The sequence below is a fragment of the Canis lupus genome, chromosome 29 (genome assembly GCF_011100685.1).
Source record: "Canis lupus familiaris isolate Mischka breed German Shepherd chromosome 29, alternate assembly UU_Cfam_GSD_1.0, whole genome shotgun sequence".
Taxonomy (NCBI): Eukaryota; Metazoa; Chordata; class Mammalia; order Carnivora; family Canidae; genus Canis; species Canis lupus.
In genome coordinates, this window is record NC_049250.1 from 35,940,335 (window position 1) to 35,956,438 (window position 16,104).

Genomic DNA, 16,104 nt, shown 5'->3' on the forward strand with positions numbered 1-16,104 from the left:
GGCTCAGTACTCAAGAATTTAATTTATTAAGAAACTGATACAATATGTAGAAATAAAACATTAATATAGAACTTTTTCTCTGCTCTCATACCTGAATACAATGAATACAAACAGAGTCAGTTCTTGGTTTTTTTAAAGAAAAAAAAAAGGTTTAAATTCAATTATTTACTCTTTTCCCTTACAGATCGCAGATTTTGGTTTATCAAAATGGCGTACGATGTCCCTCTCACAATCACGAACTAGTAAATCTTCACCAGAAGGAGGGACAATTATCTATATGCCACCTGAGAACTATGAACCTGGACAAAAATCAAGGGCCAGTGTCAAGCATGATATATATAGGTATAATATATTACTTTGGCTTGTCTAAAAACAATATTAATCAGAATTTTGAAGCTGAATTTTAAAGTGTGATTTTTAGTCTATGTCTCATAAGTGTGATAAAAATAGAGGCCACAGTGGTTAATATTTTTCAAATTAAATTTTTTTCAGTGATGTAAAAGTAGCTGAAAGGAAGGCATCTTTAAAGTGTATCTTGTCCTGTCAATTTATAATATAGTACTAAAAGGTTTTTTTCTTATTTGACATGGAGGGAGGAGGGAGGGAAACTGTGGTTAACAGTTAACACTACCAAGGAGACAGTACTTAGACCAGAAAAAAAAAAGTCAATAGACTAGAGCTACATGAGGCCATCTTTTTTTTATTGCTTTTTATTTTGTGTGAATAATAGAATTGTGTAGAGGTCATTAAAGAATCATCCCATTATCCTTGTCTAGAACTTCAAATTTTTATTACAGTAATTTGCTAATTTTTCAAATTGGATTAATTCCCTTTTAAAACAAAACTGTATGTAAATATTCATCATCTTGGTTGTCTATGGTGATTCTTTATATAGCATTTCACTACCTTATCACTTGCAAAAATGATATCTCCACAGTCAACTTTTAAAATCAGTGCTGTTTTAGTTTATTATGCATCGTCAGTTTATAATGTCTTGTATGTAATATTTTTATCTTAAACAGCTATGCAGTGATCACATGGGAAGTCTTATCCAGAAAACAGCCTTTTGAAGGTAAGTGTACTTTCATATCCTCATTCTAGATGACTTCATGTTGGTAGGCCGCATCCAGTACTATATAAATAAAGCCTATCTTATTTCAAATTTGCCTACCATTCACTTTTTGGAAAACACGCTATGAAAACAATTTATCAATTCTGAATCCACTGTATATTGGAAAATTATACTGAATTAAGGGTCAGAAATACGTAGAGTCTAGTACTTGTTCTGACGGTACTTACCTCTGTGATCAAGCCACTAAATCTCTTGGGTCTTCATTGTTTTATTTGCAAAATGAAAATTTTGAACTTTTATTTTTAAGATTCATTCAGGCTCTAAAACTCTTAATTAGAAAATTTAGTTAGTGCTTCTTCCATAACAGCCAGCAAACATTGAAGAAGAATTTTTAAGTTTTCTGATAACATTGTCCATTTCTTTATTTTGAGGATTATATGGGTCAGCTTGCTGTGTAACAACCTTAGAATCTTAGTAGCTTACAAAATAAATATATATTTCTCATTCACAGTAGGTGTGAGTGGCCACTCTTGGCTATGCGAGGTTCCACTCATTTCTACTAAGGTCTTTTCTATTCATAGCCCATTGACCAAATCAGAAATATGACCAAGCTTAAAATTAATTAGGTGAGGTGAGGCTATAAATATATATATATATATATATAGAGAGAGAGAGAGAGAGAGAGATAACTCTCTCTTAAAATCTTAGGGGCAATGCATTACTCCTAAGATTTTAAGTTTCCCTCATTTTCATTTGGTTGACTTTATTTTTTTTTTATTTTTTATTTTTTTTGTTTTGTTTTTTTTTTTTGTTTTTTTTTTGTTTTTTTTTTTCATTTGGTTGACTTTAGAATATATTTAAGTAATATATTGAATCATAATATATTTCTAATGAATGAAATATATTTGTTTTGACAGAAGTCACCAATCCTTTGCAGATCATGTATAGTGTATCACAAGGACATCGACCAAACACTAATGAAGAAAGTTTGCCACTTGATATACCTCATCGAGCACTTATGATCTCTCTAATAGAAAGTGGATGGGCACAAAATCCAGATGAAAGACCATCTTTCTTAAGTGAGTATACAGTTTTATTCAGGACCTTTTGAATTAAAAAAAAATAGTGAATATACTATGAATAAGATATTTCTTGAAAAATTACACAAGTTAGATGGCAAGCTTAAAGTTCCTTTTTTTAAAAATTCAGTTGCTGTTTTTATTTTATGAGATGAGATTGGAGAGATAAGGAGAGCCAGGATAGCCATCATAAAAAGATTAGAAATTTATTCCAACTACAATGGATCATTGTTAAAGTGTGTTTTATATGGAAGTGACATGACCTAATTTAAGTTTTGGAGAGATCACTCTTGTTGGTATGTGGAAAATTGACTTAAGGGCAGGAGTGGAAGCAGAGACCAGGTAAGAGACTTTCACAATTTACTAACTAAGGTGGTAATCCTAGATAGAAAAATTAGATAGAATTAAGATTTATTTCAGAGGTAAAACGGATCATCATCTAAATGTAAACCTAGGTGAAAGTTTTTATGACCTTATGTTAAGCAAAGAGCTCTTATGTATGACATCAGAAATAAGATCCATGAAAAAAATAGAATTGGGCATTAAAAAAAAACTGAAAATTTTTGTACTTCAAAAGATGATATTAAGAAAAAGTGAAAAGATGAGACGCCTGGGTGGCTCAGGGTGTGATTCCGGGGTCCTGGGATCGAGTCCCACATCAGGATCCACGCAGAGAGCCTCCTTTTCCCTCTGCCTATGTCTCTGCCTCTCTCTGCGTCTCTCGTGAATAAACAAATAAAATCTTTAAAAAAGAAAAAAGTGAAAAGATAAGCCACAGACTGGGAATCCTCTTTCTAACTGAAAAAGCAGTGAAATATATTTTTCATTCAAAATCTGTGTCCAGCGCACATCAGTACTATGTTTAAAAACTGAAAAGTTGCTTGTAAATGGATTCAAGTTTTATTTATTTCCCAGAGCTACGTGGGAGGGTTTATATCTCCTTTGCCCCAGTGCCACTTCCAGATACTCCTTTTCTTTTCCATTCTCTAAAAATCCTAGCTCCTTTGCAAAACCATACCGTTAGGCAGGACCTCTCTACAGACTTCCTGGTTTTTCCCTGTTGTCCTTTAAAGACTTTTGGCTGCCTGATTCACCCTGCATTGATCAGCACTGCTGAATACTTACAGGAGCCTTCTGCACGTGGCAGAGCTCTCTCTCTGTTCCTCTCCTCTCTCTCTGTCTGCTTTGGTCTACCCAGACTCTCAGCCCCATCTCTTTAATCAAGTTTCCACTCAAGTGAGAAGTGAAGCCTCGCCTCACTTCCCTCTTAAGCTGCAGCTAGAAACTCTCTCAGCACAGAAAGCTTGTGAAATCATAAGGCTCACCTGATTTGTGTCCTGTCTCTCAGTGATCGCTGTCCTTTGTTGCCTGGTATCTAGGATCTTGAAACCCATTGTGTCATGTTGTTTTGGTTTTTTTCTAGCTTTTTTAATTGTTTTAGGCAGAGTGGCAGATAAAACCCTGTTGCTCCATCTTGGCCAGAAGTGGGAGTTATTTATTGGTTTTCTCTTTAAAGTAATGGTCAGGGCAGTGGCTCAGTGGGTTAAGTGTTATAAGCATCTGCCTTCGGCTCAGGTCACGATCCTGGGGTCCTGGAATCAGGTCATGATCCCCGGGTCCTGGGATCAAGCCCAGCATGTCGGGCTCCCTGCTCAGTGAGGAGTCTGCTTCTCCTCCTTCCCCTCCTCTTCCTCATGCATGTTCTCTTTCTCTCAAATAAACTCTTTAAAATCTACTGATTGCCAAAACTGAACACTAAACACTACTTAAAAATTCTGTAATGCTTGGGCAGCCCCGGTGACTCAGCGGTTTAGCGCTGCCTTCAGCCCAGGGCGTGATCCTGGAGACCCGGGATCGGGTCCCACGTCGGGTTCCCAGCATGGAGCCTGCTTCTCCCTCTGCCTGTGTCTCTGCCCCTCTCTCTCTCTCTGTGCCTCTCATGAATACATAAATAAAATCTTAAAAAAAAAATTCTGTAATGCTTCTCAAACACATCTACTACTCCATTCTCACAGATCAGCTGTTCTAAAGGTGTGGTACAAGGACCCCTGGGGTTGTTGGTTTCTGAGACTTTGAGAAGAAGTCACAAAATCAGAACTGTTTTCAAAATAATAAATATTGGGACGCCTGGGTGGCTAGCGGTTGAGCGTCTGCCTTCGGCTCAGGGTGTGATCCTGGGGTCCTGGGATCGAGTTCTGTCCCCATTGGGCTCCCCTCGAGGAGCCTGCTTCTCCCTCTGTCTGTGCCTCTTCTCTCTCTCTCTGCATCTCTCATGAATAAAGAAATAAAATCTTTAAAAATAATAATAATAAATACCAAGATTATGTTTTTAAATTCTCTCTCATGAGTACATAGTGGATTTTTCCAGAGGCTAGAGGTATGATGGTTTTATTGCTCCAACAAATAATAGAATGTGTTCTCATATACTCTGATGTTTTAAATTTTTCTCAGTTTTAATTTGTAACATAGTAAATATCAATAGATATGACCCACATATACCAAAGCTATTTGGGCTAGTCAATAATTTTGAAGACTCCCAAGACCTAAAAGTTTGAGAATTGCTTCCTTCTATCTGTTGATCATCTTGTACTATTGTAGGAGACACGTAAGGCCTATTCTTTATGTTCCCAAAGTGACGGTGAAATTCTATTTCAGTCCCCAAGAAGGAAAGTATAGGAAGAACATTTCCAGCTTCTACATGCCCCTCAGCACCCTTCCACAGAATTACTTCATTTATTAATTTTGGAAAAAAACTGAGCATGCTTATCTGGTCCCTTCTCAGTTTTTTTCCTTCTTTTAGAAGTCAGCCTGTCTAAAGGATGCCTGCATTTACTGCTCCCCCATGTGGAAGTAGATGAGGCTTGTGGCTGAGTAAAGCTGTGAACTCTTTCCAAGCCCATTGGCTTACAGATCTAAAGGTAAATCCTCCCAATTATCTTTCCCAGTAATAAAGATTGATACTTTGATCATCATCATTATTCTAGGTCTTTTCTCGATGGATTCTGAGCTTAGGAGGAAAAGACAGGGGTAATATCTTAGCCTCCCTCCTTAAACCTCCTGCACCCCATCCCATGCTCCATCTTTGAGCTGATCACCTCTTCTCACACGACATTGAAAAATTAAAAACCATGAGAGAGTACCACTACCTCATAGTTCCACTACCGCATCTACCATCTTAGTTGTGCTTGTATCCATCTTTCCTGCCTTCTCTCTTTTACAGGGAAGCGAGATCTCTTTCACTTTTTATGGGAAAGAAGTGTCCATATACTTACATAAATGTAAATGTATCACTTGTGCTCTGGGTACCATCCCCAAACCGTCTCCAGCTTCTGTTCCTTTATATTCTTGCTCTACTCCCTGCAGTGCCCATCCCAGCCTGTCTGCTGGATCATTCAGCTGTCATACATATTCCTTTACTATCTCCTATCTTTACAGGAAAAAAAAATCTCGACTCCATCATATGTCAGGTAACCACCTCATTTTTGGGCTCCCATTCAAATCTAAACACCTTGTAGGAATTGTCCACCATTGTTGTCTCTGCTTCTTTCCCTCTCATTCAGTTTTTAACAAACTTAACATCAGTCTTCTGTTTGCGTATCTCACTAAAGCTACATTGTTGGCATTACCAAAGATGGCAATGTTAGAAAATTCTGCTCATCTTTCTTGGCTTCTCAGAAGATTAGACATGACTGTTCCCTCCGTGAAACTGAGCCCTTTACTATCTACGTACTACCTATACTCACGACCTAGGTAATCCACTCCAGACTATGGCTTTATATACCATCCATATGTTAGCGATCCTCAGTTTTATATCTGGAGCCATGGTCTCTGCTTTCAGCAATAATTTTATATATTATTATAGTAGTCGTAATTATGCTTTTTTCTACTTGTTGGCTATTATGAATAATGCTACTATGGCTATGGCTGTTTATATGCAAGTCTTTGTGTGAACATACACTTTCATTTCTCTTAGATTGCTACCTATGAGTTGAAGTGCTGGGTTGTGTGGCAAATTTATCTTTGATTTTTAAGAACTCTCAGATATTTTCCAAAATGGCTCATCATATCTTACATTCCCATTTTCAAATGGGTTGTCCTATTATTGTTATATATTCTACGTAGAAGTCCTTTAGCAGATACGTGATATGTAAAAAATGTTATCCCAGTCTGGGGCTTATCTTCATTTTTCTTAACAGCTTTTTGAAATGCAAAGGTTTTCAATTTTTTTGAAGTACATTTATCAAAATTCTTTTTGGATCCTGTTCTTAGTATCATATCTAAAAATTATTTGCCTAACCCAAGGTCATGAAGAATTTCTCCTATGTTTACATTTAAGCACATGATCCATTTCAAGTTAATTCTATGTACGGTGTGAGGTAAGAGTCTAAATTTGTCTTTTTTTTCATGTGGATATCCAGCTGTCCTAGCACCATTTGTTGAAAAGATGATCCCGTTCCTATTGAATTGCCTCAGCAACTTTGTCAAAAAGCAATTGACCATAACTATAAGGGTTTATTTTTAGATTCTCAAGTGTATTTCAGGATATGTATTTCTATCTATATGCATATAATAAAGGCTCTTAAGAGGGTTGAATATCATCATTTTGGGGAAAAATTGACGTAGAGCCTTATCAGTGAAATATTAGCATTTACATTTTTGCAATTTAATGATTAGAGCAATCTGAACGCATATAATTTTTTTTTCCTTATTTAGAATGTTTAATACAACTTGAACCAGTTCTCAGGACATTTGAAGAGATAACTTTTCTTGAAGCTGTTATTCAACTAAAGAAAACAAAGGTAAATTACTAAATAAAATAGTGGAAATTGAACTTAAAACAATTCTATATTATTCATGGAGATTTTCAGCTTGTTTAATTTAGTTTTCTTCTATATGCTTTTCACAAATATCAGCTCTACAGTATTAGGGTGATAGAGCTTAACAGAGACTATGAATACTGTTTTCTCTCACCAAAAAGCTTTTCCATGTCTTTGAAATGGCCACTTCCTGATTTCAAAGGCATTTCCAGAACTCCCATATATCAAATGTAAGTTTAAAATGTGTAATGAATGCCAGTTATGTATAGTGAATGCCCTAAATCACTAAGGCTTTTTAACCTATAGCTCTTTTTTTTTTTTTAACCTATACTTCTTAAGCTAAAGTTTCAGTATATATGGAGTAATAGAAGTCTGGGTTCTTACACTTCTTTTTAACCAAAGTTTTTGGGTTTTTAAAGATTTATTGCCAAGTTAAGCTATAGAGTTGTATTAATAATTGAGGCCAAATGTGTATTCTTTTAATGCTTTATTTTATTTTGTTCAGTTTTCCCATTCAGACACTCCATGTTACAGAAATCAAAGACAGTTGATACGAATTACTTAGAACAATTGTCTTATTTACTTCATTCTGGCTTTTGTAGATCATAACAATTGAAGGGACCTATTACTGCACAATTTTCTTAATACTGTCAAAATTTGTTTAAAAAGCAACTACGGCCCTTTAGGGACAAAGTAAGCATAGTTGAGCACTTGCTGAGTGTCATTAAATTGCATCTGAGATATAATAAAAATAATCAATTATTAACCAAAGTCTTGAGTTGTGAATTAAGCATAGTCTATAATTTATGTATTATTAAATGACATTGATTGCCTCTCGTGGTTTGCTGAACCTTTTGCCAAAACCGTTAGTTTGAAAGGGAAATATATGAAGAAAACAACTACCTTTAGCAAAACTAAAAATTGATGATGGTAGTATTAGTGCCTGTTTTCTGAGAAACTAAAGAAGAACTGTGTTTTAATTATTTTGATAACTTTTAACTGGACCTCCCTGCTTCTGAGTAGGTACAGTCTTTTCTAGAACATTGCAGCCTCTCTACTTCTTAGTAGCTACAAACTTCTGTAATTTTTTTTTTTTTGCTTTATCTGTTCAGTTCTCTTTTCTCTCCTTACAACTGTCTCTTCTTCTGCCAAGCAAATGTGAATAGAAGAATTTGTTCATAAAATGGAAGAGAACTATTCCAGTTTTTTTTTTTTGTTGTTCCCCAAACAACTGAACAACTGAAACATTAGGATCTATATTTAACAACTGAAACATTAGGATCTATATTTAACAACTGATAATTTTTAGAAGAAATTTAGGCTTTTTAAATAAAATCAAGTTTCTGAAAACCAGGATGCCTGTTGGCTCATTCAGGTAAATGTCTTCCTTGGGCCCAGGTTGTGATCCCTAAATTGTGGGATTGAGTGTTGTGGGATTGAGTGGGGCTCTCTGCTCAGCGGGAGCCTGCTTCTCTTTTCCTTCTGTTTTTACCCACCCCCCCACTTGTGCTCTCGCGCGCTCTCTCTCTCTCTCTCTCTCTCTCTCTAATAAATAAAGTCTTAGAAAGAGAGGGAGCGGCAGTGAGGGAGGGAAGGGGAGAGGGAGGGAGAAATTTCTGAAAATGACCACCACCAGTTACAGTGATATGGTTTTTTTTTTTTTTTTTTTGAGGTTCCTACATTCTTTTCAATTCTTTGAACCATGTCCCATAATTCGTGTTTTTACAGACAGCATTTCCTACATCTTAAGTAGTAAAAACTGAACCAAAAGAAGTTTTTCCTTAATATTCTATTTCATTTCTTTCTTGGGGTTGACTTACTCGTTCATAAATAATTTGAATTATAACATCAGTTATGAAAAATGATGTTGCTAACTCAAGGATATTGCATTATCAGAAAATGTTTCAATAAATATAAAAGCACAGAAAAACCTTCTATAACAGAGTTATATCCAAAGAATAATTCAATAGGTTCATGTAAAAATATATTTAACAGGGATGCCTGGGTGGCTCAGTGGTTGAGCATCCGCCTTGGGCCCAGGGTGTGACCCCGGGGTCCTGGCATCGAGTCCTGCATCGGGCTCCCTGCATGGAGCCTGCTTCTCCCTCTGCCTGTGTCTCTGCCTCTCTCTGTGTATCTCATGAATAAATAAATAAAATCTTTTTAAAAGAATGTATTTAATAAATCTTCATTGGACTGCTTCGTACAAAGTACTATGCTGGGTAGATTATATATACAGATGAATAGTATTTTTTTCCTCCTAAAATACCTTACTCATGTAATGAAGCAAACAGTCATAAGTATGAATAATGGAGGCCTGAATGTAGCGCCCACCAATTTCTAAAGTTCTAAAGTTACGTTGACATTATGTTGGTTTAGAGAAGAAAAGCACACTGACAGGTTTGTTTTTTAAATCACTCACTAGTGATGGCAGCTAATCCAACTGGCGTATAGAGACAGGGTAAATCACTAAATGATTTTAATACAAAAGTGTAGCATATAAATAAATCATCTGCCTAATAGCTAGCATTTACTGAATGATTGCTAAGTAATCTTAGGAACTTTTTTGTTTATAATTCTCCCTGAAGTAATCCTGCAAAATAGGTATTCTTATTTCTAGTTTGCAAATGAGTAAACTGAGAGTAAGTCTCATGCCTAAAATCCAACAGTTAGGTATCCTGGGATTCTAAACCAACCTGATTGGCTACATGGTCCCCATAGTTCCATTAGGATACCCTGTATCCTTTACTTACTCCATCCCTCAGTTTCTTATCTATTCCATTAGGATACCCTGTATCCTTTATTTACTCCATCCCTCAGTTTCTTATCTATACTGTGCTATAACTTACCAGCACAGTACCTAAAATAGAGTAAATGCTTCATAATTTTGATAGACACATATACTTACACAAATGATATTTATTAAGTACTTAGCTTGTATCAGATACTATATATTCATTATCTCACCTAATCTCTAAAACAGTCCAGCATGTTTAAAGATAAATTTGCTCAAAGTAACCAACTAATGAGAAATGGGATTCAAAGTCTGTTTCTCAAAAGTTACTACTCCTATACTGTTTCTACCTTTACGTTTTATATTATAGCCTCAAATGATTTAACTTTACTTTCCACTGATTTTTTTATAAGCATATAAAGTATGTTAAGTAGATTGTACTTTACTCATATAATTTCCTAATCCCTTCCAACTAAAGAACTTGTATGCATTCATTCCAGTTACAGAGTGCTTTGAGCACTCTTCACTTATGTGACAAGAAGGAAATGGAGTCTTCTCTGAACATACCTGTTACTCATGGACCACAGGAGGTAAAAAAAAAAAAAAAAAAAGTTGATAAACTCAAAATGTGAGAAGAATACGAAAACTCATTTAGTCTTAATTCCTTCTTCCTGTATATGTGGGAAGCTAAAGCCAGGAAGAGATTTTAGGATTCATTAGGTAGCCCATGGTAATCTCCATTCCAAAATCCAGCACTCCTATTTCTCACGCCACTGTTGATCTCATTGAGTCATACATAGTCCTTGCTTCTTTGTTTGCCATTGTCATTATTTCATATAACGAATGGTGTTCCAGTGTGGTCCACAGGCAAATCATTGATTACATTTTTACCATTATGTTTATGCCGCCTTACATAGATGTAAACTAGCTATAATACAGCTTTGTCCTTACCTCTTACAATGATTAATGAAGGGAAAAATGCCATTTGCATGGCTAGCTACAAGGAGAGATTTCTTTAGTAGCACTCATTCGTATTTCAAATTAATAATTTCTCCCAAGAATATATAAGACTTGTTATTTTACATGTATGTTTCTTTAATTTTGTAAGGTGTAAGTTGTGACCGTTTTTTATTCTTTTTTTATAATAAACCAAAAGCAAGAACTATTTAGAAACTCTGTAACTTTGAAAATGATTTTCTATTCACCTGAATCATTTATCTTCTATTTACTTTAGGAATCGTGTGGATCCTCTCAGCCCCATGAAAATAGTGTTTCTACTGGAGCCTCGGAATCCCTGTCAGCTCCTCAAGATAATAATTTTTTATCTAGTACGTAAATTTTTCAATCAGTATTACTTGCAAGTTTTCTTTTTCTTTTTTTTTTCCATATTAAGCAGTTATGTTTGCATGGAACATGTCTTTGATCTGTAGTCATAACTCATTTTTTAGAAGTGTCAGAATCTAAAGATGAGAAAATAATAGTGGGATGTTCTAAAAATACATTAAAATATTGAAGACATTGTCTTAGGCTCTGTGAAAAGATATATAAAAATATACCTTTTAAGATAAGAGAAATGTTTCTAAGTAACCATGGTATGAGATAGACAGTGACGATAGAGACTATAAGAGCTATGGATGTAGAGCTGTGGTAATACACTGGAAAAGTGATATTTTTTACAAAGTATTTCACAACAACTTTGTGAGGGAGATATTCCTCATTTTACAGATTTTTAAGATCAAGACTTCCTGGATCACATAGTTAGTAGCTGGCAAATCCAAGACTTGAAGCCAGGTCTTTTGATAAATATTTTCATGTCACTCCACCATGTTGTCATCCTGAAGAAATTGTTTCTGACAGAAGGTTGGACCTATAGTTATAAAGATGGGCATTCCAGGCAAAAGGAACAACATAGAGCCACAGATGCAAGTGAGTAGTTGGATTTAGCTGGTAAAGAGGATGAATGAAAGGAGGTAAAAGATCAATAGGTGGAGTCCTATCATCCTAAGTTCTAACACTAGGCTGAGCTATTTGGGCTTTTTCATGTGGGTAGGGAGCAACTATTGCAAATATTTGAGCAAGGGTGTGACATGATAAATGTTGTTTTGCTTTATAGAAAGATTCATCCTAGCTGGAATATGTAGACTATTTTGGAAGGAAAAAGAGAATGGAGGTGGGGAAGCCAATTAGTAGACTGTTGGTCTGTTACTGTAGTACACAGGAGAGATTCTGAGCCCTGATTCAGAGTACAAGAAGGGAGAAAGGATGAAAGAGATGTTATAGAGGACACACTGAAGGACTTCATAGCCTTCTACTTGTAGGAAGGAAGAGAAAAAAAAAAAAAGCTGAACAAGTTGTCAAGCCTGGCGACTGGGAGAATATTGGTGCTGTTAACAAAAATAGGTGATGAAAGAGGTTTTAGAGTTAAATAATCAAGTTTTTAATTTTTTTTGCCAAATCTGAGGTTCTTAGCGCATATAAGGTTGATGTCCAGTGGACTTTTGAAAACGTCAGGCTAAGGCTCAATGAAGATAGAGCATTTAATTACGTAGATTTGGGAAGAAAGCTGGTATCTGGGGCCCTGAGGTTGAATAGGATTATACCAAATGAGTATAGGAAGGCACACATCATAAATAGATTTAGAGGACACATTTAAAGTACAGAAGGAGGAAGAAGACACAGAAAACATTAGGGATCATGTGAAGAAGTAAAATCCAATGATTTATGATTCACATACAACAAACATAGACATGAGGTAAAAACATTGATTATAAACCCTCTTTTGCTCTAAGATGTATTTGCCTTTAGAACTAGATTTATGAACCAGCTTTAATAACTGAAAATTTAAAGACAATACTATTTTCCGTATGACCAGGATGTTGATATTTTAGCTAATAGGAATAGCTAAGGACTCTTCTACCCCTAATGAAGATGTTGTGTTTTGTAGGAAAAACTCAAGACTTTTCTCCGGTGTGTCACTATCCAGTAAATCACAGTTGCAATAGTAACATCTCTGCAGCTCAGAAGTGGACGTTTTGTGATCACAAGACCACCCCATGCGCGTTAACAGTAATAAATCCATTCTCAGCTGAGGGAAACACAGGTAAATATTTAACACTTGTAAATGATGCTCTTTACCTTACAACTGTACGCTCAGATTTCCCACACAGTTAGTTTTATTCATCTTTATTTCTTCAACACAATAAACACATACCTTCTTAAATAGGAAAGCACTTGCAATCCTAGAAGATATGAGTGCTGACATGTGATAATAGGCCCACATGGTATTCCATGAACATCTATCTAGGGAGGGAGGTGTGACTTAGTATGTTACTAAAAGTAAAGTTTTTTGTTTTTGTTTTTAATAATAAATTTATTTTTTATTGGTGCTCAATTTGCCAACATACAGAATAACACCCAGTGCTCATCTCTATGTATAATATAGATTGGGTTTTTACCCCCATGGATTTATAAACATATAAAAGGACTTTTTCTGGGAAGGGAACTGAAGGGAAAAGAAGAGATAACCCAAATATCTGAGTGTTTCCCAAAAATTAACAGCATCCCCCAATTCCTGTATTCCCTATTAGCATAATCACAGAAAGTTAGGTTTTACTCCTCATTATTTCTTTTTTATCCAGTTTTACTCATAGCCATAGAGCTGTCCTCAACTGCTTTGTTATCCTTTGCTCTTCTGCAGAGCGATTACAGCCTGGCATAGCCCAGCAGTGGATCCAGAGTAAAAGGGAAGACATTGTGAGCCAGATGACAGAAGCCTGCCTTAACCAGTCGCTAGATGCTCTCCTGTCCAGGGACTTGATCATGAAGGAGGACTATGAACTCGTTAGTACTAAACCTACAAGGACCTCAAAAGTCAGACAGTTACTGGACACCAGTGACATCCAAGGAGAAGAATTTGCCAGAATTATAGTACAAAAGTTGAAAGATAACAAGCAAATGGGTCTTCAGCCTTACCCGGAAATACTTGTGGTTTCTCGATCACAACCTTTAAATTCATTTCAAAATAAAAACTTATAAGTGACTCTTTTTCAAGAAGAAAAGTCTTTCTATAAGAGGTTATTTTATATTTCTGTTGCCTTTATCATGTCGTTTTTATAAAATCCACATGAATATTAGAAGTTTTAATTGAAGTTTCTTCTTCAGGTAAATATTAGTCTTCTTCCATAACATTATAGTATGTTTTTAAATTAATATATTGGAAAGTTTGTGTTTTGCTACATGGTTCCATTGTTTTGTCTCCTTGGTTAATTGAAATTATTTTTTAAATGTAATAGTTCTCATATATCACAATGCCTTGAGGTGTCATGCATTGCTCATGGAAGCCATTTTCATATTCACTTTCCTTGTGGATGATTTATTACTTGTCAAAGATACAGTTTGGCTTTTGGAACTTTAACCTTTATACTCAAATTAGAGTTAGCGCACCATTTCTAACATAGAGTGCCAGGTTCAAATCCTCTCCAAAAGGTTATGCATTAAACTGTGTTATCCAGATTACATTTTTTAAATCTTCTTCATTGAATTCTTAAAAAAAAAAAAAAAGTTTCAAAGGTCAAATGATACAAAGGAGATGAAGAAAAAAATCTTTCAACATATGTTTCTGCTCTCACTTCTAACCTCAGCTAGCAACCAAGGTGACTAAAACTAACAGCACAATATTTATCCTTCTATACCCTTCTTCCTACTGACATGTATATGCTCATTTGGGAAAGGGTTTTTCGTTAATATTATTACAGTACATCATACTACAACCTAATTTTTGCACTTAATAGTACATCATGCACAGCCTTCCAGGTCATGTATAAATCTAACTCATTCTTTTTAACTGCTGCATAGTATCAAGGCTGCTTTTTTATTTTTTTAACTTGTTCAAGTTTAGCCAAAACAATAATGATACAATGTGAAGTGGGGTTTTTTTTGTTTGTTTTGTTTTGGTTTGTTTTGGTTTATGTCACTAAATGAAAACTTACAAGGCATAATTGCTCTTCTGAAAATGTTTATTAGTAATGTCATCAAAAACTGTGATGCAGGATAAATTTGAAAGTACAGACTTTCAAGAAGGACCAGACCCACCGTATGAAAAAAGAAGAAGAAGAGTAAAAATGACCAGAAAGCATGGGGGCAATTATATATTTTATTAAAATATTTAGTATTTTAATCTCCATTTGGAGCTTGACATTAACCCGTGGTGCCTCATTACTATGTCTCTGAGAAATATGGAAATTAGTAGGGAAAAATAGAAACCAATTAAGTATACGAGTTATCATATCTCTTATTTTTAAAGTGTTAGGATAAAGATTTAATTTGGGAAATAAGTTGAGAAGATGGGATCGTTTTAGGTAGTACATAGACACAGCACCAAATAACATTTAAGTCAAACAGTAAGGAAATTCTTTTCAGTTCTTCTTTGAGCCTTTTTAAATAAGTAAAGGAGAATGTCACAATTGTGCGGTGTTCTTTTAATCCCCCTTGTTAAGAAAAACAGACTTCAGGCTCAGAACTTAAGAAACCGTATTTAGCCAGAATTTTATAGTTTTTTTTAATTGCATTTTATTTGAAAATGACCTCCATATGACAAGCGGTACTAGTTTTGTATCTATAATATATAAAGTTTCATTTCATAATATTCAAACAGAAAGATAGTGAGAAATACTAAATTGTACTACGATATGGGAGTATGACAGCAATCAGAAGTAGTAGGATGACATTAAGATTCAGTCACTCAAGGAGGGGACTTAATCTATAATTATCTATTTTAACAAGCTGGTACTAAATAATCTGAAAGTGGCGTTCTTTGCAGTATATTTTAAAAGAATATTACCCACAAGTGTACTCCACAGAGCAGCTGCATTAGCATCGCCCGTAGCTTGTGAGAAATGTAAATTTGTGGCCCCTACCTCAAACCCGGATCAATCTCGGATAATAAGGATCAGAAATCTGTTTTAACAAACCATCCAGGCCATTATCTGTGCTAAAGCTCACGACTCTGTTTGAAGAAATGCAGGAGAATTACACATAAAATAATTTCCCTTTAGGTTCACAGATCTGTGTTCCTTATGTCTGTTCAGGATATACAGTCTCCGAACTGAGGTTTGATTAGGAAATTTGAATTTTTTTTTTTCGCATTCACTTGAATCCCCAAAACAGTTTTAGCCACGTTTTGCATTTTAGAAAGATCACTTAAATATGATAATCAGATTAGTAGATTGAATCTACCACTCAGCTTTTTAAAGTACTTTAAAAGGGGGCAAACACTCAAATTATGACAGCATAAGACAGAGCTGATGTGGGAATGAGACAAGAAGCAAGACTTGATTTGCTGGAAGTTAGGCTAACGAAGTTGGCATCACTATGAAGGACTGGATGTGGTGGTGGCAGTAGCCA

At 35.3% G+C, this 16,104-nt stretch overlaps 1 protein-coding gene across 2 annotated transcripts in view; it reads left to right on the forward strand.

Annotated features, from left to right (window-relative positions):
• The window catches only part of RIPK2 (receptor interacting serine/threonine kinase 2), a 29,102-nt gene extending 14,200 nt beyond the window's left edge, over window positions 1-14,902 (forward strand). For both annotated transcript variants that reach the window (XM_038579702.1, XM_038579703.1), the window contains 8 exons: window positions 185-342; window positions 1,023-1,072; window positions 1,990-2,151; window positions 6,865-6,950; window positions 10,203-10,292; window positions 10,937-11,030; window positions 12,647-12,802; window positions 13,400-14,902. In XM_038579702.1, coding sequence (XP_038435630.1) covers window positions 185-342; window positions 1,023-1,072; window positions 1,990-2,151; window positions 6,865-6,950; window positions 10,203-10,292; window positions 10,937-11,030; window positions 12,647-12,802; window positions 13,400-13,737 — 1,134 coding nt within the window. In that variant the 3' untranslated portion in view covers window positions 13,738-14,902. The remainder of the gene's footprint in view (window positions 1-184; window positions 343-1,022; window positions 1,073-1,989; window positions 2,152-6,864; window positions 6,951-10,202; window positions 10,293-10,936; window positions 11,031-12,646; window positions 12,803-13,399) is intronic.
• The last annotated feature ends 1,202 nt before the right edge of the window (window positions 14,903-16,104 follow it).